Source organism: Thermobia domestica, chromosome 13, assembly GCF_964235325.1.
Source record: "Thermobia domestica chromosome 13, izTheDome1.hap1.1, whole genome shotgun sequence".
Lineage (NCBI taxonomy): Eukaryota > Metazoa > Arthropoda > Insecta > Zygentoma > Lepismatidae > Thermobia > Thermobia domestica.
Window position 1 is genome coordinate 153,557,309 of NC_137466.1, and position 26,639 is coordinate 153,583,947.

Sequence of the window (26,639 nt, forward strand, 5' to 3'; positions counted from 1 at the left end):
AAAAAAAAAAAAAGTCGCTGAGATAAACGAAATCATTTGGAAAGATACTCCATTGTTTGTCTAACGTTTTTTTCAAAATCACGTTCTGTTTATTTCTTTAATAGTACAGAGTTTAAAAAATCTCGGACGTCGCCTTTTGCCAATTGAATTCTAGTGTTTTACTACACCACCACCACCACCGATGATGATGATAATAATAATAATAATAATAATAATATCTGTTTTAGCATTGACGTTTCTTCCCCAGGCACCCTGCATGCATGTGTATTAAGGAACACTTAATACTAGTTACCTACTTACGACAGCACGTTGCTGAAGTGTATTTGTCTTAACTATGTTTCTTTTTGCATTCAGGAAATGATAGCACAAGTGATGAACAGGCTAGACTACAAGAGGAATATGTGAAGTTGCAGAAACAACTATTGCAATGGCACGAACAGTTGCTTCAAAACCAAAGCGTTCTCCAGGGTCAAGTTGGAGTCAACCTTGAGTCGTTACAGGTGAACAATAAAATCTATAATACTGACTGTAGATTTAGATGTGATATATAGAGGTGTTTTCGTAATAGTCACTGGGTTGTCTAAACCTAGGTAATATATGGTACAGTCACATTGTAAGTTTGTTTGAATTTGTTGAAAATCAGTTCTGGTGAGGGATTAGTTAGTATAATGATTAGTGGAGCGACACTATATGCAAATCATGGTTCGATTCCTGATGTAACCAATTTTCACACTTGAAACTTAGTGGTATTTATACTTATGTACTTCGTGAGATTAAATTTATAGTTTTGTTCCTTTATTTATTAACAGAAAAGTAGTAAGTTTGTGATTTAAAAAAAAATAAATAAAATTAACATAAAACGTTAATTTTCTATAAATCTACAATTACTTGACATGCACAGAAAACTCAAAAAAAAAAAAAAAAAAAAAAAAAAAAGATATGATTATTACGTGCAAATTATATTAATGTAAAAGAACAATATTGTCATTCAGTATATGAACTGTAATAAGTATAGGCTACAACAGTCGTTTACAACTGGTGTCGCGAAATTTTAGAATTTCAAAATAAAATTAATTTTGAGAGACAAAGCGATAACAACAATACTCAGTACTACATTGTTACTAATTTACAGAAACTTATAGACTCACGATATAATAATTTATATTATTGTTAGTGAAAAAAAAAATTAAAAAGTGTGATGCAATACCCTGGACGTTCTGTAAAGTGTGTAGTCGTCAAAAAAAGATTGGGAACTACTGGGCTGCAGTAACAAATAAGTTAAACGCAAAATCAGGCTTTAGAAAAGTTATATTGGTATTCTGGTACTGCCCTGTGTCTGGCTTCACTGATAGTTGTTTCTCTGATGTATCCTTATGCGTAGGAATTCTGGAATATCCTGAAATCTTCAATCGTATTTTTCCTTTCCATCCCCTTTTCAGAATCTTTAATTCAGACCATAAATAAATGAATAAATGTTGTTGAGTTGCATTAATGAAAACATCGTACTATAATTGATAGTACCTTAGGACAGAAAGCTATTACAGGGTGTCTACTGATACTGGAAATACTTGAATTATACTGGAATTAAATTTTGATACTGGAAATACTGGAATTTTGATCCACATACTGGAAATATCATGAAACTGATAATTTGTCAATAATATTTTTTTAATAAGACTATTGATTATTTTAACAAAAGAAACACTGACCAAAACTTAAAACACACTTTGTTTCAAATTATAATAACGGTTTCGGATATCTAACATATCCTTCTTCACACAATATCGAAAATAAATCCGATTTATTTTCGATATTGTCTGAAGAAGGATATGTTAGATATCCGAAACCGTTATTATAATTTGAAACAAAGTGTGTTTTAAGCTTTGGTCAGTGTTTCTTTTGTTAAAATACTTTTTTGTTTTGATAGTGTTAGAAACAATTTTGTATCCATTGAGATTGTAAATTTTTATTTAAAAAAAAAAAAAAAAAAAAGTCAAGGCTAACTAAATTTATTAAATAAAATATTCTTTTGATGGTAAAGCAATTACAAACGTGAAATAATCAAGAGAGTAGTTATTCCTAAAGAACTTTAAAAAATCATTGTATTAAGTACAGAAATTTCGCTGATAGTTATACTGAATATACTGGAAATTTGAAAATGAAACTCAGACACCCTGTATTATTTTTATTATTTTCGTTGATTGGTGATGAATCGAAGCAATTTTCCGTACGATGGTAAAATAGGGTGAGAACTTGCTTAGTATGTCAATGCAATGATGACAAAAAGATTTGTTTATGTCATTCTTTAAACAGTTTTATTAATTACTAACTTTAAAACACATTAAGAGTTTTTTTTGATTTGTATATTGGATTTTAGGTCTTAGCAGATTTAATTTTAATATTAAGCAGTTTACTACACGGATGTATAATATAAAATTTCTTACCAGAAAATAATCATATACGCTAAAAGAGAAATTATAAGCCCATTCACTAAAACCGCTTTACAATATAGGGAGAGAAAGAAGGAAAAAAGAAAAATTAATGAACATAGATTGTTTATTTTCTTCCTATATTATATCAAGCGACTAGATGGGCGCCATGTTGGAAAGTCTTGTACTTATTTTTATGAACCTGAAACGCTCGCAATTCAAAAAATAAATTATTATTTTTCTTTCTTTTGCAGGTACTAAAAGATATTCTTCCACAAATGATAAACCAGTCACTTGGAACCTCTGCACCAGCCTCAAATGAAAACACATCAACAGTCACATCAAAACGCAACATAGACCAGACACCATCCTTCAGGTATGTAGTATGTTGATAATTACTTAAACAACGTAAAGAACGTTTATTTAAATTCAACTAACTTACGTGTTTCTGATAATCCAGTAGTTCGGATTTGTTTCTGAATATTGCGGAAAACTAAACAGTTCCCTTTATTCAACAGAATAATATTTCTACTTTATCTTGTGTTTGAAATATTTTACATCTTTCAAGATGCGTGTAACATCTTGTGAAATAAATGTAGTCCGAGAGAATTTGTTAAATGAAATATTTTATGATTCCTATATCATGGATTCTTTTAGGAAATAATCATTTAGTAATGTAACTAGCTAGTTTATATTATCAAAACTTTTTCTATTACATAGGTACACCTGTGTATTTCTATGTACTCTCGAACAATTTACTTTTAGGGAACTCCCTTGTGACTAAACGGTTAGCATACGCGCCTTTGGCGTGGGAAACCCGGGTTTGGTTCCCGGCGGGAGCTCCTGTGATTCAATTCCACGTTAAACTGTAGGTCTATATCTCATATAGCCTTGCTGCTGAAAGCGACGCTAAACCCCAAATCAAATCAAATTTATTTTTAGGCCATTCAAGTAACCTTATTTAGTATTTTTAAGTGTTGAAACAACTGTGTTTTATTTGAATGAAATACGAACACTTCCACTTAAAATTCAAAAAATGAAATTTTACTCTAACGTCCCACGATTATGCCCTTAAGGCTAAAAGATGGATAATTAATGAAATTTGAATGATTGTGAAACTTTTTTATGTTCTTTCAACGGAAATCGATCCCGGGACCACATGTACAAAATGCACACGCCCTAGCCACTAGACCAGCGGGGAGGGATACTTAAAATACAAGTTAAGCCATATTTCCTGTTTATATATGGTTCAATGTTGCAACCTCACATTTGTTTTTACATTTCTGGTGGATCCTGGATCAAAAGATCCAACATATTTCAATCAAAAATTTTCTTTGTAGGCCTTGTATCTGGAGAACTACATATAGGTAGCCAAACTCAACCTATCAATTAACTCAGTATGATATGCTTATTCCGTAGAAAATACGTAAACTCGATTTAGGGGCCGCTCAAAAATCTTGTGGTCCCTGATCAGAAACTAATTATTGGCCGAAATTTCATTTTTTTTATCACTCCTAAAATTCTTGGCTAAGATCGCAAACTTTTGATTAATTTATTATTATTATTATTATTATTATTATTATTAATAATAATAATAATAATAATAATAATAATAATATTATTATTATTATTCCTAAAATGTGTTTTGGTAGTTTTTGGGTTTCAATAAAATTTATTTTCTTTTTGACAAAAATTTATTGAATTTTCAAATTTTTATGCCACAAAAAAAAAAATCTCCAAAAATAATTTCACCTGAACATTAACATCAACAAATGGAGGTTATAACATTGAGTCGTACATAAATAAGAAATATCGCTTAACTTGGGGTTTAAATGGAAGTGTTTGTATTTCATTTAAACAAAATTGTTGTTTAAACAGTTGATTAAAAAAAAAAAAAAAAAAAAAAGCCTGCAAGACCTAAATTGTTCATGAGTAAAGAATTCTGATAATACATACTAGCTAATTTATATTACTATGAAAAGTTTATATTAATTACTACGAAAGATTATTTTTCAAGAAACGCATTATTTAGCGATAATAAAATACTTCATGTAACCGATTGTCTCTGACGACATTGATTCCATTTAGATGTTAAATACTTCTTTAAATATGTTTTTAAAAAAATACAAGATAACGTAGAAGCCTTGCTTTAATGAATAAAGGAAACCGGAAACCGTTAAATTTTTTGATACATTCAGAAACTGAAATTCATGACTATCAGGAACATATAGGTAAATTAGTTTAATTTAAAAAGTTTGAAAGAAAGGTGTCCTTATCCAGGGATTCAGGTCATATTTGCCGATACAGGGATATTTGTAGAGGATCGTGAAGCTTTAATCCGTCAAAATCTAAAACAACACCGCCTGTGACAAATTGCATAGCTTTATCTTGCTTTCATACCTTATAGAATGATCGAGATCACAATTTAAGCTTTTCACATTATTGCACCTACTTATAACAATGAGTACAGGTAACTTGCTTGTATAATTCATAAATCAAATTTTCATATACCATTTTATTCCCTTAATTTTTCGTTATCTTCACTACAACGAACTTGTCTGCAAGTGAGTTACAACTAAGATTTCATTTTCCGATTCTCTTGACCAATATTTCTGTTCAACAATTATCTGTGTTCTAAATCCAGTATACGAATCAGTTTAATTTCATTTAATACCTATAGGATGTTATATTAAAATAGCATATATAATCCATTCCAACTATAAAAGTGACAAATTACGATATTTGTTATCTTCTTATGGCAATAGATGTGTTCTTAATAAACACACCGTTCACCGATTATCATTATGTTATTAGTAAAATGTGATTAATTGTTGTTTGAGAAATGTTTTAAATGCATAAGATTATAGTAGAATCTAACCACTATTTGCAAACAATTTCCAGTTCCTGTAGATTTTTTTCTTCCTTGTTTTATAGGGTTAGGTTTGATTATAATATTATGAGTTGTGATTATATATGATGATGATTTTTATGTTAGAGATGTGATTATCTATATGATAAATTATAAAGAATCAGATGAATAAATAATCAAAAAACAATGTACAACAACTAAGATTCGCGCTACACTAAAAATCTACACAACTCTTTACGCAGTCTTGGAAGCTTCGAACCTCGAATAAATTTCTAAAACAATCATTCATTTATTTCCCAATTAACAACTTTTCATCAATAAATTTGGATATTATCCTTTGTCAGTCATGTCAAAATTGGCACTTGATACATACGCACTTAACTTTGATAAGTAACAAGTTAAAATTAGCTGTTGATAAATGTTCGTATTTCCTTCCTTCCTTTCTTTTTTCAATAATAAAACACGTATACTCACAGAAGCAGATGTAAAGAATGGTGCGTAGTTTTGTCTAGGTTGTGTGGACTCTGATGAATGTCCGCAATTTTTTTCGAAGTACTCACATTTTCTCCACTTGGTCATTTTACAAATTATGTAATTTATTTGAATTTAAGCTGCGAAACATAACTTGGACATACAGTGATGCTTACATAACTTGTAAGCATCACTTTAAGGAAACCTAGCTCTTTTAATATTCAAAGTAGTTATATAATATGTGGTATTTTATCCAATGAAATATACACTGAAATTAGTATAGTTTGACGTTGTGTGAATATTTGCTCTATATTTAGTTAATATTTGTCTATTTTCAGGTCGAGTACATTACCAAGATGCCAACATTTGTCCTCAACTGATGATATAAGAATCGACCCAGAACCTCAGACACGCCCAACGAACGTATCAGCTACACTGGATAGATATACATCGAGCCCTCGATACACATATAGCGGACCTCCGTCCATCAACTTTGGCACATGGAATGAAAGACCAAAAAGCGAAGTCAGTATTAAGCTAGACAACGATTATAGGATAGGAGTAGGCCAAGGAATGAATGTGAGGGGGCCAGTTGGTCATGTTCCGTTGGGTGCTAGGGTTAGTACTAATGCTCAAACAGTGCAATCATCATCAGGTTCTTCTGTTCAAACGGAGACAATACCTAGAACAGGACCATCAGTTAATAAAGTAGTAGTTGAAGCACGAAAGGCTGCTATACAACCTCAGAGCAGCAACACAACCACTACCACCACTACTGCTGCTGCTGCTACTTCTACTCTGTCGCGCAACAGACCAAGATTTCCGCCTGACCTGCATAGTGAACTCAATAATGCGGTACAAATAGTGAATAAAGAAAAGAGTGAGAGTGCTAAAAAGGACAATGTACGTATTACGCGGGAAGAACTTGTAGCCAATGCTAGGAGACCGTCAGCGACTGATGAAACAGACATTGCAATCGTTGCTTCTAAACAATCGAATATATCTTCAACGTTAGTGAACGGAAATGTATCGAAGGACAATATAGTTGGCGTAGGAACACTAGCGAAGAAGTTTATGGAAAAGGCAAGTGACGGACGTAAAACAGTCGAGCGTCAGCCCAGTATAACGATTAGTTCTCAGGCTCAAAGTAATAACTCTAAAACCTATATATTTACGAATAAAGATGTACATATTGAAAACAAACCTAGTGTCCCAACAGAGACAACCGACCAAGTTAAGCTGCGACCAAAGACTGCTCCTAAAACACGGCCTGTTAGCGATATTGTTAGTAGTAATAGTAACTTTAGTGGTAGTAAATCAACTGGTGCTTATTTCACATTAAGTAGTTACGAAAGCGTGCCAAACAGATTTTCGCATCAATCACAACAGCAGCAGCCGAAACGTTATACATCAGTGATTGGCTTAAACGGGTCTTCCGAGTCTCAGGAGAATAAAAATCGTCCTGGTTCCACTACCGTGAGAATCAACGGATACGTTGAAAAACAACCGCAGCCTTCGAAGGAGGTGAGGAAGGAAATTCCTGTAGTCCCTGTTGTTAAAGGATTCAAAGCTTCTTCAAACGAAACATCAACGACGACATCTGTTAGGCCTGTCGAAACTAATTCAACCTTACCACCTCCTCCTCCACCACCACCACCTGCAGCTGCAAATAAAACGAATATGTCTATGACTGCTCCAATTCCGCCTCCGCCGCCAGCACCTGTTGCACCAACGTTAACAGTGGTGCCACAGTCATCATCATCATCATCAACTCTACCAACTGTTCGCCAAGTCACGTTAAAAAAGCCATCACCGGTTCAGTCAGCGCCAGCGCTAGCAGCGAACCCAAGAGATCAGCTAATGTCTGCTATCAGGAGTTTTGGAGGCCGAGGGAACCTAAGAAAGGTAAGATGTTTGCTATTATACTTTTACTAAAAGTTGACTTATAACGGACTGTGGATGGCTCTTTATGACCTACTCAGAACTGCTTTCCATTTCACCCTGTTCCATTCGCTATATAGTATTTTATGATTTGCCTTATTTTCCATGTATCTTCCAAACCAAGTACGAGGGGGGACCCAAAAAAAACGGGAATTTCGTCGTAACTTCTTTATTTCTCAATATTTTTACACCAAATTTTCATCACCTTCAAAGTATTGTCCATGGACCTCAACGCATTTCTGCAAACGATCCTTTCATTGTTCAAAACAGTTTTGAAAATCACTTATCGGGATCTTCTTTATGACCTCCAGCGATTTTTGTTTTACCTCCTCCATAGTGGCAAAACCTCCTCCACTGGCTTGATTGCTGCTTTGATTCGGGGTCATAGCCATAGCACCACGATTCATCATTAGTAATCACCTTGGCAAAAAAGTCAGGGTCCTCTTTGAGCTGATTTTGAAGTTCAACACATGCCTCAAGTCGACGCTCCTTTTGCTCGTCTGTGAGAAGGCGAGGGACAAATTTGGCTGCAACCCTTCTCATGTGCAAATCTTCTGATAAAATCCTCTGAATTGAACTCCACGATATTTCAGACATCTCACAGAGTTGATTAATGGTTCGGCGACGGTCTTCGCGAGCGAGGGCATTGATTTTTTCGACGTTTTCGTCAGTTCTTGCCGTTGAGAGGCGTTCTGAACGGGGTTGGTCTTCTATTGACAGTTCTCCATTTTTAAAACGTGCAAACCACTCGTATACTCTGGTTTTACTTAGGGCAGCATCCCCATAAGCAGTCTTCAGCATTACAGTAGTTTCCGCTGCCGATTTCCCCAACAGGAAACCAAATTTCACAGCCGCCTCGATAATCTGCCATCACGTTTTCGCCGAACTGGAAAAAGTTGGTTTACTAAACAAACTCTCAAGAGCGAACCGATGCACTCACAGCGACACAACTTCGCACACTGACGCAGGTGACGCGATCGTAACGAACAATCGGTACAACAATGGGTTCCCCCACTCTCCCTCCCCACTGCAACACAATTCCCGTTTTTTTTGGGTCCCCCCTCGTATTTTGCAACGCTATTTATTCGATAATGTGTCGCAAGGAAAGCGCAATTGGTTATTGTGTACTAGGCAAACAAGAGCAGTTTGAAATAAGTTTGTTTACACAGCTCAAAGTATAAAATAATATCTTTAACATGTTCTTTAAGGGTGACCAAGTAAATTACTTCATGATTTGCTTGTTTTTCATCAATGTCAATGTTACGGGACCAGACGGTGGCTTTCTTTCCTATTCTTTTCGGAAATCTTTGAGGAATCGTTTGTTCTTCTAAACCTGGGCTTGTCTTCCAATTGGTTGTAATCCGATTCTGCAGAGCTTTTCCTTGACGACTGTAAGCTTTCTACATTAAGCTCACTGTACAGTTACATCACCTATTATGCAGTCTTTGATTAGTATATCGATAATGTTTCGTGCGAATCTTGGCTCGCAGTCATCCTTTCGTTTGCTTTGATTCTATTCTAATGGATGAAATCTTTTACAAGCTCGGTGACCAAATTAAGAACTTCCTTCACGTTGAGCTTTCACTTTCAAATTTCACTATTTAAAGTTAAACAAAGCAACTTACACAGCTTACTTCCATGGCGTCTCGGGGGCACGTTGGCTCAGTGGTAGAGCGCTTGCCTCTCATACATGGGGTCCCTGGTTCGATCCCCGGCCAAGTAAGTTTGTGGTGGATATCATCATGCTCGTAGGTTTTCTCGGGTACTCCCTTTTCTTTCCACTTTGTCATTCCACCAATTCTTCCATTATCATTTTCTTGCTTTAATCATGATCTTCCTTAGCCTAACGGGCATAATCGTGGGACGTTAATTCAAAGATTTTATTGTTTACTTATTTTTCTGTCGATGGCGTCTCATATTACACTGATAGTTTGGAGGAAATATGGAAAATGAAGCAAACCAGAAGATCTGATGTAATTTCAGAGTGAAATTGAGGGTAGCCACTTTTCTCTATCCTTGCTTGTAAGACAAAACTATTATAGGTATAGGAACACGACTAGTGTTGTGAAATCTCTGCTTTTTTCCTGCTACTGTTCCTTCTTCTGTCAACTATACTACTGAGTCATTAGAACCTTTCATGAAACTAATAGTCTTTTCAAAGTTTTTTAGTATCTGGCGGTAATTTCTTAGTGAATATGGTTTGTGAATTATGTAATACAGTTGCGTAGCGTGACAACAGTGAAGCAGATTAGGCGGATATTCCGCAAAATTTCCGTAAAAGGACACGCCAATACGAAAATGTTTTTTTCAGTAGGGGGACCTACATATACAACCATGATTTAACAAGTTCGTTGGTTTCTTTAAAAACAATAAATAAAGATCATAAACTGCTTTTGCTGTTTCAAGTTAAAACACTTTTCTTTGTGATTGAAGTTTTTATTTTATTTATTTATTTATTTATTTAATTTATTTATTTATGTATTATTATTATTATTACGTTTTATCAAACAAAAGAAACAAGAAAGGGAAGGAAGATTGTGGATAATCTATAGTTCACTGTATGTTAGTTGAGTCATATAACTAGAAATTGTCGTTTGTATTCGTGTATCCACAAAGCATGGAATACTCTAAAGTGTATGCTGCACACTATTTAGCGGAAAGAGCAAAAGTTGGGGTGAGTTATCGTAGTAATTTGTTCTTAGTGACTTAAAGAATTAGGGGAAAATTTAGAAATAAGTTCGGAACCTGGAAAGTGTGTGGTATGAAAGAAGGCAAGGAAATTATGTAATAATAATAATAATAATAATAATAATAATAATAATAATAATAATAATGATAAAAGTATCTCTTTCCCCCTAACTTGACTTCCAAAAGATATCTATGTTCATCATCATCTGTATGGCATTTTCTTTAAAAAAATGTAAAAAAAATGTAAAGATATAACTGAATATCATTTCCAAATTTTTGATAAAAATTCTATACACTGATTCCTATTATTACATTCAAATTGGACCTTGTGGTTGGTTAGTTTGTTTCTTTAATTATATGCATAATGCATATGCAGTTTATTATTATTATTATTTATATTTTATAATTCTACAGAAAGCTTATTAGAAATTTATTCTATTTTCTTTTTTCCCCTGTCAGTTTTGTTTCTTTTCACTCGAAATATTTTTACTCAGTTATCTGCTAACTTTCGTTTCGTCATATGATTCAAAATGATTGTTAAAAACTTCTGTTCTCGTAGGACTTTCCTAGTTCTTAATTTTTACCATACAAGAGAGAAATAAAAAAAAATTCTAGACACTATTTCCATTTAATGCTCGAAGCAACTCAAATCATCTGTCTGGGAGAACTTGTCAAATCAGTGTAAGAAAAGTTACTTGGAGTAAACGAAAACCGAACCCGAGAAGATGTAGTAAATATCGTAATAATAATATAAAAGTAAATACAGTGTGTTTCAGAAAGAATGACCTGATTTTTAAAAGTCCATATGTACTGATAAAAACATACTACAAAAATGATATAAATTGTAAAATACCCATAAAATTTTCAAGTTTTAGCTATGCTATTACAAATGCTCTATGCATCAATCAGCAGCAGCACTCCGCTCAAACGTTTGGCGAATTGTTCCCACCATTTCATCGGAACCTTTGCACGAGCTTCCTGTCTCTTCAAATTGGCGATACCAACGACGAAAGTTTTAGGGTGCAGGCAGATCAATGCCAAAACGCCGACGAAAAGTACGCTGGACCGAAATCACTGACTCAGTCTTTGCAAACTACAACATACAAAACTCCTTCTGTTGAGCGGACGCCATCTTACTTCTGACTGCAAACTGAGAAGACGCATTGATTGACATCTAACGGCAGTTTTCTGAAACTAGGTCACGCCCATTCAAACAACCCATGTCCTTGCCGGCACGTTCCATGTGCATAATTATTACCGTCCAAAATAAGGTCATTCTTAAGGTTAAATGTAACCCTATTGTATTGTGAAATACTACACTTTAGTTTGTTTTTTTTATTGTTGTTGTTTAGTTTTCAAATATGTAATTTTTTAAAAATAAATTCGTAATAAGAAACCAGTTAGTGTAATATTATAAAATATTACACTAACTGGTTTTTTATTACGAATTTATTTTTAAAAAATTAAATATTTGCAAACTAAACAGCCATTTGAAGTAATGACTTGTTTTTCCGTTGAAAATTTCCTTGCTTATTTCTGTGTTTTATTTTTTTTGTGCTGGTTATTTATCGATTTTTAAATGAAATAAGATATTACTAATATGTCCTAGTATTGAAGTAATTATTTCCTTTTAATATATTTTTTCTTTCTTTTTTACAGACTGGTTTAACTTTCAAGTGAAGGGGAATGTTAGGGTTTACTTATAAACTACATATTAGCCTTAGAGGTTCTTTCAAAAGGCTAAGTGGGGAAAAAGGATTGGTGCTGTACTATTGTCAAATGGACAACGACTTGTATAAACTTGAGTAAAAGGTGTTCGTATGAGCGAGCGAGCGAAAGAGAGAGAGAGAGAGAGAGAGAGAGAGAGAGAGAGAATTGCATGCATTTGAATGAATGTTTAAATGTGCGAAACCGAATGACATTGTATTCAAATGTGTAAAAGCTTATCTAATAATATTGAGGATTCTAATATATTACAAAGGAAATATATATATTCATATAAATATTAAAGTTGAAGTATAAAGTACATGTATTCCTACATGCATATATTTACACATATGTATAAAAAAAACTAAACTATAATTTTTGAGATTTGAACTATACAACTAAATTTTTTCTTTTATAATTGTTATAAATCATACTAACTACGAAGCAATGTTTAGGTTATATATGTATATGAAAGAAGGAAAATTTTATTGGATTTTGTGTATTATCTTCTGACAAATCTTTCCTGTCATTCCAACCATTGAAATTTTCAGTGGAATATTTTTATATAATATAAATTACTCTCTATATTTTTCATAGACAGCTACTTGCTGAAACTTAATAGCCACATATGTAAACTATGTTTGTAGTATTTCTGTATGTAACCGTGTAATAATCGTGTAATATCGTATTATACAGTGCAATCACCCTTAGAATGAAGGGTTATCCTATATATGAATGCTCATACAACTGTGGTAGTATAGCTACTCATGTTACTTAAAAATTGTATGTATGGTCCCAATTGAAAACACAAGGCAAGGGTAAAGTATTGAGTAGTTCGTAATTTAGTTAACATTTATTTGTGAAATTACCATTTAGAAAAAAAAAAAAAAAAATCAGATTGAATTTTTGTTGAAATTTTTAGATCCCTTGTGTTGTATTAAGTCCGGTAAAGTTGTAATGTATAGTAAAGAAATGTATCATACTTTATATAAATACTGCAATAAATTGTTTCTTTACAAAATCATCTTGTTTGTTAATTTTCTGTTACTTGTAACCTAAACTCATTGAATCATGTAAGCTGTTTTGAAGATAAACACTATTCTAGTGGAATTATTTGTTGCTTAGCTCAGGTTGTTGCATCGTTCTGTAGACCTCCTACTACATACCTCGGACAATTTTCTGATAACTTTGCGTAAGCATAGACGTAATATTCCAGTATTTTCGTGGTATGTATTTTTCATTGATTTGTACAATTTACAGTATCAATGTAAGTGAAACTGAAGAAAATGTGTATTGAAATTGTAGAATTTATTTCCCTTTCCGTGACAATGGATTTTCCCTGCAGTTCTAAAGCTGTAGTTGAGATCACTTTAATTCTTAGTTCATACTCCTACAAAAATACACTATATAACAAATGTCTTGCTGTATTTATAAAAGAAAATATTGTGTAAATTGAAATAGTGACAGATTTTAAAACACGGGGTAATAATTTTAGTATATCTTGTTTGGTCTTCTACCCAAAATTGTTATAAACTAATAACGTCCGGCTAGTATCACCACCTTAACATTTACTGCTCAACAAACGTTTATACTACTTTTCTCTGTAATTAGGTAATTAAACGTTCAAACATCTGCTACTATAAGGCAAGTTATTGACTGAAAAAGAACGAACGGAAAAGCCAGGTCATTAAACTCAAAATCTCATATAATGTAATTTGTGATATCGTAGTCCAACAGTTCGAAAGATTTCTGTAGTGTTCAACTAACGTGAAATTGAATAAAACTGTCTCCAATCATCAGAGGTGTAACATGCTCCTTCGCTTTCCAAATACTTGAAAATAGTATTAAAGTTTCTGCACTTTTAGTCTAAATTTTGAGGATACTTATACTTATCTTCCATTTTTAGGTCATAACACTGAGGTGAAAGTGTGTTATTGAAAGCCTATAATTTGCAGAGATGAACGCAGGAGAAAAAGAATCTAAACTATTTGTCGCTAAACACAAAAAAGATAGTCCTTCTATTTTAAGTTGAATAATTAATTATTTTATCCATGCATTTGGTATACTTAATAAATACATAAATAAATAACATCTACAAATTTTGGGATAACCAACCCTGCTATTCTAGTTGATGGCATTGGCGTGGAGAATGCGAAAGAATCTGTCTAACGTTACTTGAAATTAAAATATACATGAAAATCAAATTTTAAAATAAAATACCTTAAAATATTAAGTTGGTGCTAATGAAATGTCTGACCTTGGCGAGTCGTTTCCAAAGGCCAAAAAGGTGAAAAGTGCAATGCCTAATTAATCAAAATAGTAGCCACCGTCTGCAATCACATACTTTAGTTAACTATTCGACTCTGTGACGAAGGAAGTCTGGAATCTCCGATGCGAAGTAGTACTCAACCGCATGTTGCACCGCCCGATCATCATGGTCTTCCCTGCCAAGAACTGATAAGAGATTCCGGAGGAAGTGGTAGTCAGAGAATCAGGGGAATACGCTAGATGAGGAAGAGTTTCACACTTTTCATAGATCGTCTCACTGTGCTTTGCGCGACATGTGGGCAAGCAATATCATGTAATATGAGAACCATGTCAACTGATCATTGCTGGATGCTTGCGGACAACTTGATGCATGTCAAATTCAAGATTGTAACGGTCTGATCTCGCCTGAAAATGATATGATGGATTACTCCACCATGGACCACCACACTAGCAACAACACATTTTTTTGGGGTGAAGTAGTGGTTTAGGAAATTATCCTGGAGTTGATCACGATCCAACCGTTATCCTGACCGTTTTGAATTGTCATAGCATGACAATCAGATGCAGGAAACTTTCCCAGTTGTTGCTTAACATTCTGGGAATTACACATCTCGAGGTGTCGATTCTTATTGGCTGGTGTTAGTTCATGTAGCCGTCGTGAGTTACTTTTTCACCTTACAGGTGCACGGAGGTGCGAAACGACAATCATATGGTGTATAACTAACTCGTCTTCAATGGCACGAACATTTTCCTAGGATCTGCTTCCACGGTGTTCTGATTAGTTTACCCAAACTTGATGTTGGTCGGTGCCTATGGAGCTTATTTTGCAACACTGTCACCAAAACAAACCGTCGGCGAATGGTGTGTTCATTAGCCCTTCCTGTCCCAAATGTACTGTTAACTTTTTTCGGCTTTCTGTGCAATGTTCGTAAAGAAAAATAATTCGCAATTGTGTTTTCTCTATGGTGCACTTCCATACGATACTGTTCAACAGACGCTGCCTTCTGACTGGATACCCCAGCCTGGCTGCGGTATGTGTACAGATTGCCACATTAGACGCGCGACCTTATATCATCCCTGTGTTGTGTTGCTGAGGTGAGTTTCCACCAGACTTCAAAGTTGACATTTCATTTGCACCAATCTGATATATTTAGCTTTCTGGACAATGCTTATCGGGTCTATCTCTTTTCAGCAGCTGAATTAGACATTGTATTACTACTTTAAATTTGACTAACAAGTTTGAAATTTGAAATATACTATAGCAATCATAAATTGTGCAGTATTTATGAACAAATCAATATTAATTCTCATTACAAGTAGACTTAACATGTGTCATACTGCTTGTCAGCATATTCAGTTTATTGCAAAGTAGAGAGAGATTTGTAAAACGTAACGTTGGCGGAAATATCCAATATAGGTACAGGAAGAGTACAAAATTTTGCTCTGAAAGCTACTTGTATACTACAGTTTTCCTATACAAAAGCACATTAAGATACAGAGGAATCCACCCAAGCTACAGCTATCCGTTCAAATCATGTTTACATTCTACAAAAGCTGTAATATTTTGCTATATATCGTTTGATAAAACTCTGGTATTCTCTGCACTTAGGGTGCTAATGGAAAAGTACAAATACTGCATCCGTTGTCGATTGTCGTGGTATAAAACCAAATTAGTTTTGTCATTTCAGTCTCTTCCCTCTCTACCACTCTCTCCCAAACTTCATTGCATGGTTCTAACAAGGAACGGACATGAACGTATCAACCAGACATCCGAATCAAACCTAGTCCATTCGATAAACATTACAAAGATATGTTCATACACAAAAAAATAGGTGCCATGGACAACGGAGTAAGTCTCAGAGGTCCATTTAACCGCGTTAGTATAAAGAAAATCGTAGATTCGCAGTGAAATAGCTATTGCATCAACACTGTTCATTGGAAAGTCATGGTTTATAGTTCATCCTCTTCAGCATGAAACAAGCTTTCCAGGGGTGCTATGTATTGGACCCATAACGTACTTGAACAGGGAAAATTGGAAGAATGTTGGGAAAGTTCCCTTCAGAAATACCTCCCATCAATTTTGGACCCCTCTGGAGTGGCCCCGGATGAAAGCACACAATCCAAATGTATCTCGAAAAATACTATAAAGGATAAGAAATGTGTATACCAAGTTTTGTTTTGATAGACAGAATAGATGTGAGGGGAAAGTCTGTATTGGTATACAAGCTTTTCCCTCATGCCTATTCTCTATCAACTAGTGGTGGGCACAAAAACCGGTTTTTCGGTTTTCTTCAGAACCGGTTCGGTTTTTCACCTCATCCGGTTTCGGTTTTCTTCAAAACCGGTTCGGTTTTTCACCTCATCCGGTTTCGGTTTTCTTCAAAACCGGTTCGGTTTTCTCCGAAACCGGTTATCGGTTTTCTCCAAAACCGGTTCGGTTTTTCCTCATTCGGTTTCGGTTTTCTTCAAAACCGATTCCGTTTTTTTTTTTTTTTTTTTTCAAAATTTGTTCTACTTCTGACCAGAATGGTGTTTCGTTGTTCTCCGGAAACCGAATCCATTTCCACAGAAATAGTCTTATGTGTTTTCGAAAAGTTTTCACCGAAACCAGTTTCGGTGAAAACCGAACCGGTTTTGGAGAAAACTGAAATGTCGGTTTTTCGGGTTTCGGTTTTTATAAAAACCGGTTTTGCCCATCCCTACTATCAACACAAAACTTGGTATACACATTTCTTATCTCTTATAGTATTTTTCGAGATACATTTGCATTGTGTGTTTTTACCCGAGGCCACTCCAGAGGGGTCCAAAGTTGATGGGAGGAATTTCTGGGGGGAAATTTCCCGACATTTTCCCAATTTTCCCTGTTCAAGTATGTTATGGATCCCAATACATAGCACCTCTGGAAAGCTTGTTTCATGCTGAAGAGAATGAACTATAAACCATGACTTTCCAGTTGACATGTTCATGTCTGTTCCTTGTAAGTTTAATTCCCCTGTAGTTGCCACATTGTTGTATATCTCATTTGTTTTTATAAACTGGCACAACGTACCTGCTTCCTCATTCTTTTGGTATATTTCTGTTCCTAATATTCTATTAAAAAGTCGAGTAAACCACTGCAATCCTTCTTTACCTAAACTTTTCCATGCTTCAATACGGATATTATCCGATTCTGGGGTTTCACCAGTTTTCATCTTTTTTTCATGGCATTTTCCACCTGCATAGTCACAGGCCGAATAAGTCTTTGATTCATGAATAAAGTTTTGCAGTTTCACTTAAGTTTTCTTCATTGAGGAGTTTCTGGAAATACTTCTTCTATCACTTCTTTATCTTCTCACTTGTCAAGGTACACACCACTTGTTTACACCCACTTTTAACAGTTAAAAACATTTGTCAATCCATAGATAAACTTCGTTATAGTAGTTAGTACATCTCCGAAAACAAATTGAGGGGTATTAGGATATGATTGCAAGTGACTACTATAGGCACACTGGACGATAGTGGAAACCGAAAAAGAATGCGTACATTGTGGTAGCTGTGATCGTAAAATAGGAAGAGGCCAAAATTGAGTATTTTGAATCTTTCATTTCTGCATTCAGCCAGCAGACTAAAGTGATATAAATGACTGGAATTTTAAAATATATTCGAATCTCTTTACCACTAAACACGGGGGCTAGGAGGATGCTTCAGTTGACTTTTTGACAGAAACTAAAATGTGATTGAGGAGCAAAATCCTCTCAGATAATTCGCACCCTGTATATTTGGATTACATATAATACTTAAATGATTATTTATAACACATGTTGAAAGCACTAAATAGAAGTTGCGATCTTTTCAGTCTCAAATGACTCTCATTCGAGTGTAGAGAAGGTAGAAGAATAGTAGGGATGAATGACAAACTGTCTGATCGTACACAATAGTACTTGTCCGGCTTTTCAATACGCATTGAGATTCCTTCGTTCTAACTACATAATAAACATTATTTCATCTAAAGAAAAGAAATATTTAATTCAATTATATTAACAAAATGCAATACTCTACTTCAAAATTCTAGAAGTACAATGTAACAAATTTTGTTCCCTCTTTTTAGTGTTAGTTCAAGTCCAATCATACAAAATATCAGGAATATAGTGAAAAAAAAAAATATATATATATATTTGTAGCTAATTCAAATGTATGGATCGCTGTTTTGTTGTACAAAACAAATTTACTCAGACTGCGCACTAATTCTTGTGTATATTTCTGTATGATAATTTTCTCTTTAACCCTTTAAGCTGAACTTTCAACTGATTCTTGATCCTTCGATCCTGGTCAAGTATCATCAATTCGGATTCACTATCTGAACTATTTTCTGATTTAAAATGAAGTGTCTGTAAAGGAAACATAACAATTAATACAATATGAATTAATTTCATTGTAATTTGCTTCTGAGAAAGTACTGAAATAACTAGAGCTCAATTGTAATATATAACAGAACGAAGAAAAAAAAAAAACAAAAAAACATAACGGTGTCGATTCTTTGCAATTATCCGAATTTCTGCACCGGTAATCCTCTTTAAACGATGAGGTAACAACAGCTTAAGAAAACCTGCGCATTAGAACATTATATGTTTGTATCTTAAAAACCTCTTGGGACCACTGTCCACTTTGCAAAACAATTTTTTTTTTAACGTCCCCCATTATAACATTTTTCTTCTTTCTTACCGTTTGATGTTTTCGACATAAATAGTAACTAATAATGCATTACTGCTTATGACATTAAATTACTAAAAATGTAGTGACCAATATGCTTCATCTTAGAAACTGGTATTACTATACTAACTTTGATGAAAAGATTTTCAAGTGTATGCTCGAATAACATTATGCACTGTTTCATTCAATTTCATATAGCAATGTACGATTGTATACGTATGAAAATTGGCATTACTTATTAAGAGATTTATTATCTTAATAATGATCTTACTGTAATAAAACACTATAGAATTTACAAAATAAAAATACAAAATAAAAATGGTAAATAAATGTGAAGGATGAACCTGGAACATTTTTGTTGCTTTGTTAATCTCGGGTTCAAATTTTAATCGCCGCGCTATTATATGCAATCGGTACTTTTTTCTTTGAAAGCAAATTCGCGAAACCATTCAACTCACACTCAACTAAATGGGAAGATGGAAATGCAACTAGAAATTTCTGCACTGTTTTCCATAATCCAGGGTAGAGGATTCTTTGTGAGGGCAGCACTTTTGGTATTCACTTTTTGTTTTGAGTTCACTTGTGAATTCCATTTATTTCCCTTCCAAAAATGATCCTCAATATTTAAATGCGATAAGGGATCTAAAATACAATTAGGGATAGTCATGTTTAAAATATCCTTGAATCACTCACTGAAATAGATATGAAGAACCTCCAAATGTTGGCAGTATGTAACTTTTCCTTTTTGACACACACTGCTGATAAATTTGGGAAATGGCAAATTCACCTCTGGCTTGATTCCACTTGAACAAAAGAAGTTTCCCCACAGACGGCAATGACATTTTTTTGTTTTAATGAAATTCAACTCATCACTTTGCAATTGTAGATTGACTTCACTAAATATTTTATACAATCCGTCGTCTCTGTTTTCTAAAAATTCTAGTAATAAGTCAAAGAGACTGTAAAATCGATTCAGATAATTATTTTTTGAGACCCAAGGAACTTCTGTGTGAAGCAGCAAGCGGATGAAAAATTCATCGTTTTCACTATGAAGTTGGATAAACAATCCGCCATCCAATGAATTGTTTCTAAACTTAGACTGTTCTAATAACGTAATGGAGCGACGTATGCAGGCGTTCACTCAGATTCTTCGCAACCACTTTTACAGGGAAGCAAATTTCAACCTTATGAATTAAATCTATACAAGGATGGCAAAATATAACGTTTTTTTATTTATTTATTTTTCGCCCCGGAAGTTAGTCACACTGAGATCTATATGCTGAAAGCAGATGGTAATAACTTAATTAAAAAAAAATAGCAATGCCCACTAATGAATTGAAAATATTTTAAACTTAATTTAAAACTTTGTAATTTGTTCTCTTGTAAATCTGCATCTGTAATCATCCTCACTTCCGTTAAGTCTTTAACCCTATCGTAACCCTAACATCAACAAATTCTACTTTCACTGCTTTCTCTTTGAGACATTTGCTGGGAATTACTCCAACGCCATAATGACTGCCCTTCTTATAAACGTGGAATCGTACAAATATCAATTAAACAACAGCATATATTATATGACTATCAGAAATCACGTGAAGAGGCTATTTTACGAAACTACCAAACGAGGAGAACCAGAAAGAAATACTGTATATGAGGGTGAAGTGGTAACAGAAAAAAAGTGGAAGAGATAAGTAGGATAAAAGTGGAAAACGCAATGAGGAAAATGAAAAGAGGGAAAGCAATGGATACGCAATGGATACTGATCAAATCTCCGTAGAGGTTTGGAGAAGCCTGGGTAAAGAAGAAATAGATATCTTACAGAGTCTCATGAAAAAGTTGGGAAACGGGAGAAAATGTTGAATATCTCAAGTGGAACTGTTCCTTTATATTATACTTGGGGTTTGGAGTTAATGTAAAGTTGAAACAGAAGAATTATATTTTAAACAAAGGTTACAAAATTTAAATACTTTATTGGATGTTTTGCGTAATATTAATAATTCAAGAATACATTAAATATCTCCATAATTCTGTTGAGTAAATTGGTCGATTTCTTAAACCTGTTATCTGCACTTGCGAAATTATAAAAAAAAAGTTACGGTTAGGTTCTGTTAAACATGATTCTGACGACACAGCATTTTTAAAAATATTTATACAATGTATTATCAGGTTTTATAAGTTTTAATTTAAGAACTCTACAAAATAACTTTTGAGGTTTATGGTAATGAATTCGATAGCTAGGAAGCAGATCACGTCCAAGAAGTTATTACGAACAGTTCGAAAATGCTGTGTGTTGAGCATATCTGTTGTATGTATGAGTGGTCATTTAGCTCCAAAAAATACGGCATTTTGGGAGGGCTGCATTTGTATCCTTTCCGCCATTGGTTACAATTATGGCTATATAAGTAAACAGTGTATGACAAAAGGTTTCCGTATCTCAAAGCAAGGGATCAACGCTGTAGTGAATCATAACAACACTGGCACCCCTGCTGTTTCTGGACCCTCCAATACTGAGCATCGTAGATATCGAAAGCTCGGGTGGATCTCCGATGTGGTGCAAAAAGTGTTTTTCTTGGTGTTCGTGAGAATATTCCGTCTCAAAGAACAATAGCAAGGACTGTACAACATTCCTCCGCTGCTGTACATTGCCCAAGATTTACATTTGATAAAGAAGCAAGTTCATCTACTCCGTCCCTCACATAACATCCAGTCGAAAGCTGTACGAATGCCATCTTTCAGGAGACAGGTAGTTTACAGTGACTTTGGACGAAGTATGGCTGTATCTGTCGGAATTTGGCAAAAAGAGAGCCATCTTCTAGCGTCTCTGTGACATATCTCGCATCGTCATTCACCAGGACAAAACGTCCAGTCATACGGTGAAGTAAACGGTGACGTACATGGAACGAATAGTATGTGAAACGAGAATGCAAGCAATCTCTTTTACAGATATTCCTGTGAAATATTTTAATATATCCCTCATGAATATTTTCCATGTGCAAGCTTTGCTTTAGTACACTTAAATCCAATTAAAACTACTAGCTGAGCAAAACCATACGTTTATTGTAAAAATTAATAACGTGTAACAGTTTCGCCAACTATCTACTTGGTTTCATCAGACACTAACTGATGAAGCCAAGTGGATAGTTGACGAAACTGTTACACGTTATTAATTTTTACAATAAACGTATGGTTTTGCTCAGTGAATAGGCTTAATCGAATCCCTCATGAATTTTTGTAGATTTCCGTTGTCGAAACGAGGGTTGGGTTATCGACAGCCACGCACACTCGACAGTCTTTGGTAAGTTTCTCAAGAGGAATGGAACAGATTTAATCAACCTATGCTCCAATGCAGTCTCTTTCAGCAGAAAGTGAGGTGCAGAGAGATAGCTAACAGACAGGGTTGGTACAACGAGCACAATCATCTGTGTGGAGTCGTGGTATTTTTTTAATCTGATAAACTTGCCAAATTCGTTACCAAAAATTTGAAATGATCGTTTGTATTACTGTACGCTCTAGTTTTGAGGTTTTGTATTTAAATGATTTTAGATAAGTTCATAGTAGACTTGACATCATAATTTATCTCGGCAGACCGAATTTCGTACTGTAGTGAAAGACAGGTTTATTGTATTTCTTTCTAAGATGTATATTCTGGTGGTGGTGTAAACGGTTTGAATATGACATTCTTTTTTTCTTCTTCTTTCTTTCTACTTTATCATCACGAAAAATGGATCAGCCCAGATCTCGAAATATAGATACTTCATAACTCTCTGCAGGCACACATGGAAGTTCATGAACTCTGCAGGCACGCATGGGAGTTTACTCTCTGTTTTTGAAATCGATTGTATTCTATAGAAATGACAGCTTTCGATGGCTTTGTTCTGTAAGAATGTTTTCGCGCACAGCTTTATTGACTATTTGATGTATAATGGAACATACTCTATAGATACTCGTTGAATTTTTCATTTATTTATAGACAAAATACTCAGTACTTCCATGAAATGGTGTCCTTCAGGCCAAATTTGTATTGCAAATATTCACATTAAAAGAATGCTTGGAACCAGTGGTTGATATTGAGGATACAATAGGAATGTAGATGAGACAAATTTGTTTGCTTTTCTCCAAGGTTTCTCAAATTGGAAATAATAAAAGCTTTCCTTTTTATTTCATTATATTCGAAATCATTTTCTTTAGTGTTCGATAAAGCTTACTAGAATAAGGAAAAGTCTTGAGAGTTTGCTAAGCATATATATATATAAAGGGGCACGCATTGTGATGTAATGCTGTTTTACTAGTGATTATTCTCATTATTTTGAAGAATATGAATTGAAGATTTTGGAAGTACATTTAAGAGTACCTTTGACCAATTGTTGTTGTGCTAAATTACACTTATACATGGTATTTATTAAAACATGGTGTAAAGAGTTAAATCAGAATACTGGGTGACATACATTATATCAATACAAGAATTTTCTTTGTTGTAAAAGATTCTGACTAAACTTACCAACTTAAGTACAAGTGAAGATTTATTACTACACTCTTCATAAGAATCTTGAATTCTGTTTTCTTCAATATCCTTGCCCAGCTGAACTGAGAGTTCACCTTGGGATTCCATTGGTTGGTCAGGCTTTGTCAATCCAGCTTCTTTGCCCAAGTTTTGTCCCAATCTCTCTAGAAAATTCTGAAATGTAAAATTTTCAGTAGTATAGTTACATATAATACTGGTTAAAAGAAACAGAAGAATAACTCAGAGATTTATTCATTTGATTGTGCACAGTCTCTCAGTACTTTCAAGTTTAAATCTACATAAACCTATTAATAGTTGTATAATATTTTATTAAAAATTATTATATATTTTCTATTGGAGTAATGCATGAGAAAAGCTCACGTATAACAGAACGGTGGCACGCATGGTGTTGTGTTCAATTCCTTTTGGTATTGACTTAGCTTTGTAAGGCAAATGGGAAGCGAATTTCTGTCTTGAAAATTAGAAATATTTAGAAGTACCACGTTTCATCCACTTGAATGTGCATAGCGGCTGGACATAGTCCTTAATAGGTTGTAGTGCCAGGAAGTTTAGTTGAAATACATGAAAAAAGACCTGGTCAGACAACATATTTTGCGAAGGACGATCTCATTTGCGAATGTTTTCTTGTGGCGCTTGTGTTTCTTGTTTGAAATCTTACCATTTCTTAATTTGTATTTCTTCTTATCTCTTTTAGGTTAAGCAAAAGTAAAGTACTAAGACGTCGTATCAAAGATCTTCTTGCTTAGACAGTCAGCTACCGTCTAATTTTCGGAAGTTGCGTCTGCCATCCTCATCCAAGCTATATGCTGAAATCGGGTATGAAACTTAAATAATGAAAGGGCTAAAATACTTACAGAAAGAAACCTCGCTTAGTTTTTGCCTAGATATAAAAATTTACATCTGTACCGACTTGCTGCTAGTGCATATCTAGAACCAAGAAGTTCGTTATAAGTTTGTACATTTTCAAAATTTTATGTCCAGGTAAAAAACTAAACAATTTTTCTTTCTGATTCTAACTTTTTCAGCATTTGAAATCTATACCGATACTAGCATGTAGCTAAGATGAAAATAGCAGTCTCAACTGTCGAAAATTAAGTCGACACATTCAACCATACTTCAGAGGTACGATTTCTTAGTGTTTTAAAATATAATATGTTATTCGTTGTATGAGTACGTGAGAATTTAATTATTTCATTTATACATTCTAGTCAGAATCAGTGTTTCTTGCAGACTCCTAATGAAGAATGTAGCATCACCCAAGTCAAGCGAATATCTTGAAACAAAATATGTCGTAAGCATTTCTTTGACAGAACTGGTGTAGTGTGGTGTTGCGTATCATAATTTAGTACTAACGTTTCTTTCCAAATACAATGTTGTGAATGATTTCTACTGAATATTTTGAAATTTTTATCGCGTTGATTGTTTTGTTTCAATATAAATACCTACCAGAATATTCATCCAATACTGAATATTGAATTGGGGAGAATTTCTTTTCGTCTTATCATCTATACATTTTGGAAGGGCAAGTTCTTTGTTGTGACAAGTAATGATTCCTGCCTGTATTTGTAGTTAATTAATATTTAAGATTTGCACGCATCTGTATTTATATTTGTATTTCCTTTTTCATCCTGTGAGCACAAGAATATGTACTACACACATGATCAGTTTTGCAACCTTGTATAAATATATAATATTGCTACAATTACATAATAATTAACATCATCTTCGTATATTGCAAGTTATGTACGAGGGTCATCCAGAAAACAAAGACCGTTTAGTTATACAAAATGAAAAACAATATTATCGGAAAAAACAATTCTGTTACATACCTGAAGCTTCTTTCACTTCTCTACATGATCACTCCTACATTTAAATATTTGTCGTATCTGATCACAAGTTTCAGAATTCCCATGTTGTACTCTTCTGCCGCCAGTTGGTCGCTGCACGCTCCAAGTCTTTATCACTTCCAAAACGTTTACCGCCCAGGAACTGTTTCAGTTTAGGGAAAAGGTGGAAATTACTAGGAAAAAATCCAACAATAGAACATTTTTACGATCCCAAAAGACGGTTGCCATGACCTTTCGTGTTGAGAGAGTCCATTTGAACTTTCTCGATTTTCTGGGTGATGAGGAATGATGCCACTCAAGTGATTGGCACTTGCTCTCTGGGGTGGTGTGAGACATCCAGGTCTCATCCTGTCACAATCCGATCAAGAAAGGCGTCTCCATCTGTGTGATATCGTGTCAAGAATATCAATGCTTGAATGCAGTGTCCATCTGGCTTAAAAAACTGGCGGAAGAAGAGTATAACATGGGAATTCTGAAGCTCGTAAACAGATACAACAAATGATTAAATCAAAGTGATATTATGTGGAGAAGAGGAAGCTTCAAGTATGTAACAGAATTGTTTTTTTTTTAAATAAATATTGTTTTTTTTTTCATTTTGCATAATTAAATTTATTTTCTAGATGACCCTCGTATATATGATTTATCCTCTTCCGATTCGCATACGGTGGTGTCTTGTAATCATTAATGAATTTAGTGGCCGATTTGTAACTTTTTTCAAGTATTTTCTATAAAATGCTTTTCTCAGTTCTTATTTGTTCATACTACTTTGAAATTAACATATGGTTTGAACTTCATTGTGGGAAATATCACGCAAGGAAATATGTGTACAGGCTATACTTTTATTTATGTATAAAAAGGAAGTGGGAATGAGTCCGGATTAGTTTTGGCTATGACCCTAACAGTCTTACATACACATAATTTTGAAAATTCCTGTGAGAAAGCCCAATCAGAACATCTGTTAAGTAAGTGGTTCCCAACTGGTATGTCGCACAGCCCTATAAAGTGTGTTGCGAAAGTTTAGAATTTAAAAACCATGAAGCATTCAATAAAGTTAAAATCAATTACAAGATATAGAGTGAATCAGTCAACGATTCCAGCAGTAATAACAATGCTCAATACTACATACAGTCATTACTTTACAGAAACTTATATTATTATTAATTTTAAAAATTAAACAAATGTGTCGCGGCAGTTCAGAAAAGTGTGTC

The 26,639-nt window shown here is 34.1% G+C and overlaps 2 protein-coding genes across 10 annotated transcripts in view; one reads left to right on the forward strand and one right to left on the reverse strand.

The window, feature by feature from the left end:
* LOC145668640 (uncharacterized) overlaps window positions 1-13,129 on the forward strand; it is a 745,356-nt gene extending 732,227 nt beyond the window's left edge. For all 5 annotated transcript variants that reach the window (XM_081736683.1, XM_081736684.1, XM_081736687.1 and 2 more), the window contains 4 exons: window positions 355-500; window positions 2,684-2,805; window positions 6,108-7,674; window positions 12,058-13,129. In XM_081736683.1, the coding sequence (XP_081592809.1) occupies window positions 355-500; window positions 2,684-2,805; window positions 6,108-7,674; window positions 12,058-12,078 (1,856 nt within the window). In that variant the 3' untranslated portion in view covers window positions 12,079-13,129. The remainder of the gene's footprint in view (window positions 1-354; window positions 501-2,683; window positions 2,806-6,107; window positions 7,675-12,057) is intronic.
* A 5,220-nt stretch (window positions 13,130-18,349) lies between these two features.
* Window positions 18,350-26,639, reverse strand: part of LOC145668641 (uncharacterized) — a 44,194-nt gene continuing 35,904 nt past the window's right edge. For all 5 annotated transcript variants that reach the window (XM_081736689.1, XM_081736692.1, XM_081736688.1 and 2 more), the window contains 2 exons: window positions 23,561-23,737; window positions 18,350-18,740 (listed from right to left, as the gene is read on the reverse strand). In XM_081736689.1, the coding sequence (XP_081592815.1) occupies window positions 18,594-18,740; window positions 23,561-23,737 (324 nt within the window). In that variant the 3' untranslated portion in view covers window positions 18,350-18,593. The remainder of the gene's footprint in view (window positions 18,741-23,560; window positions 23,738-26,639) is intronic.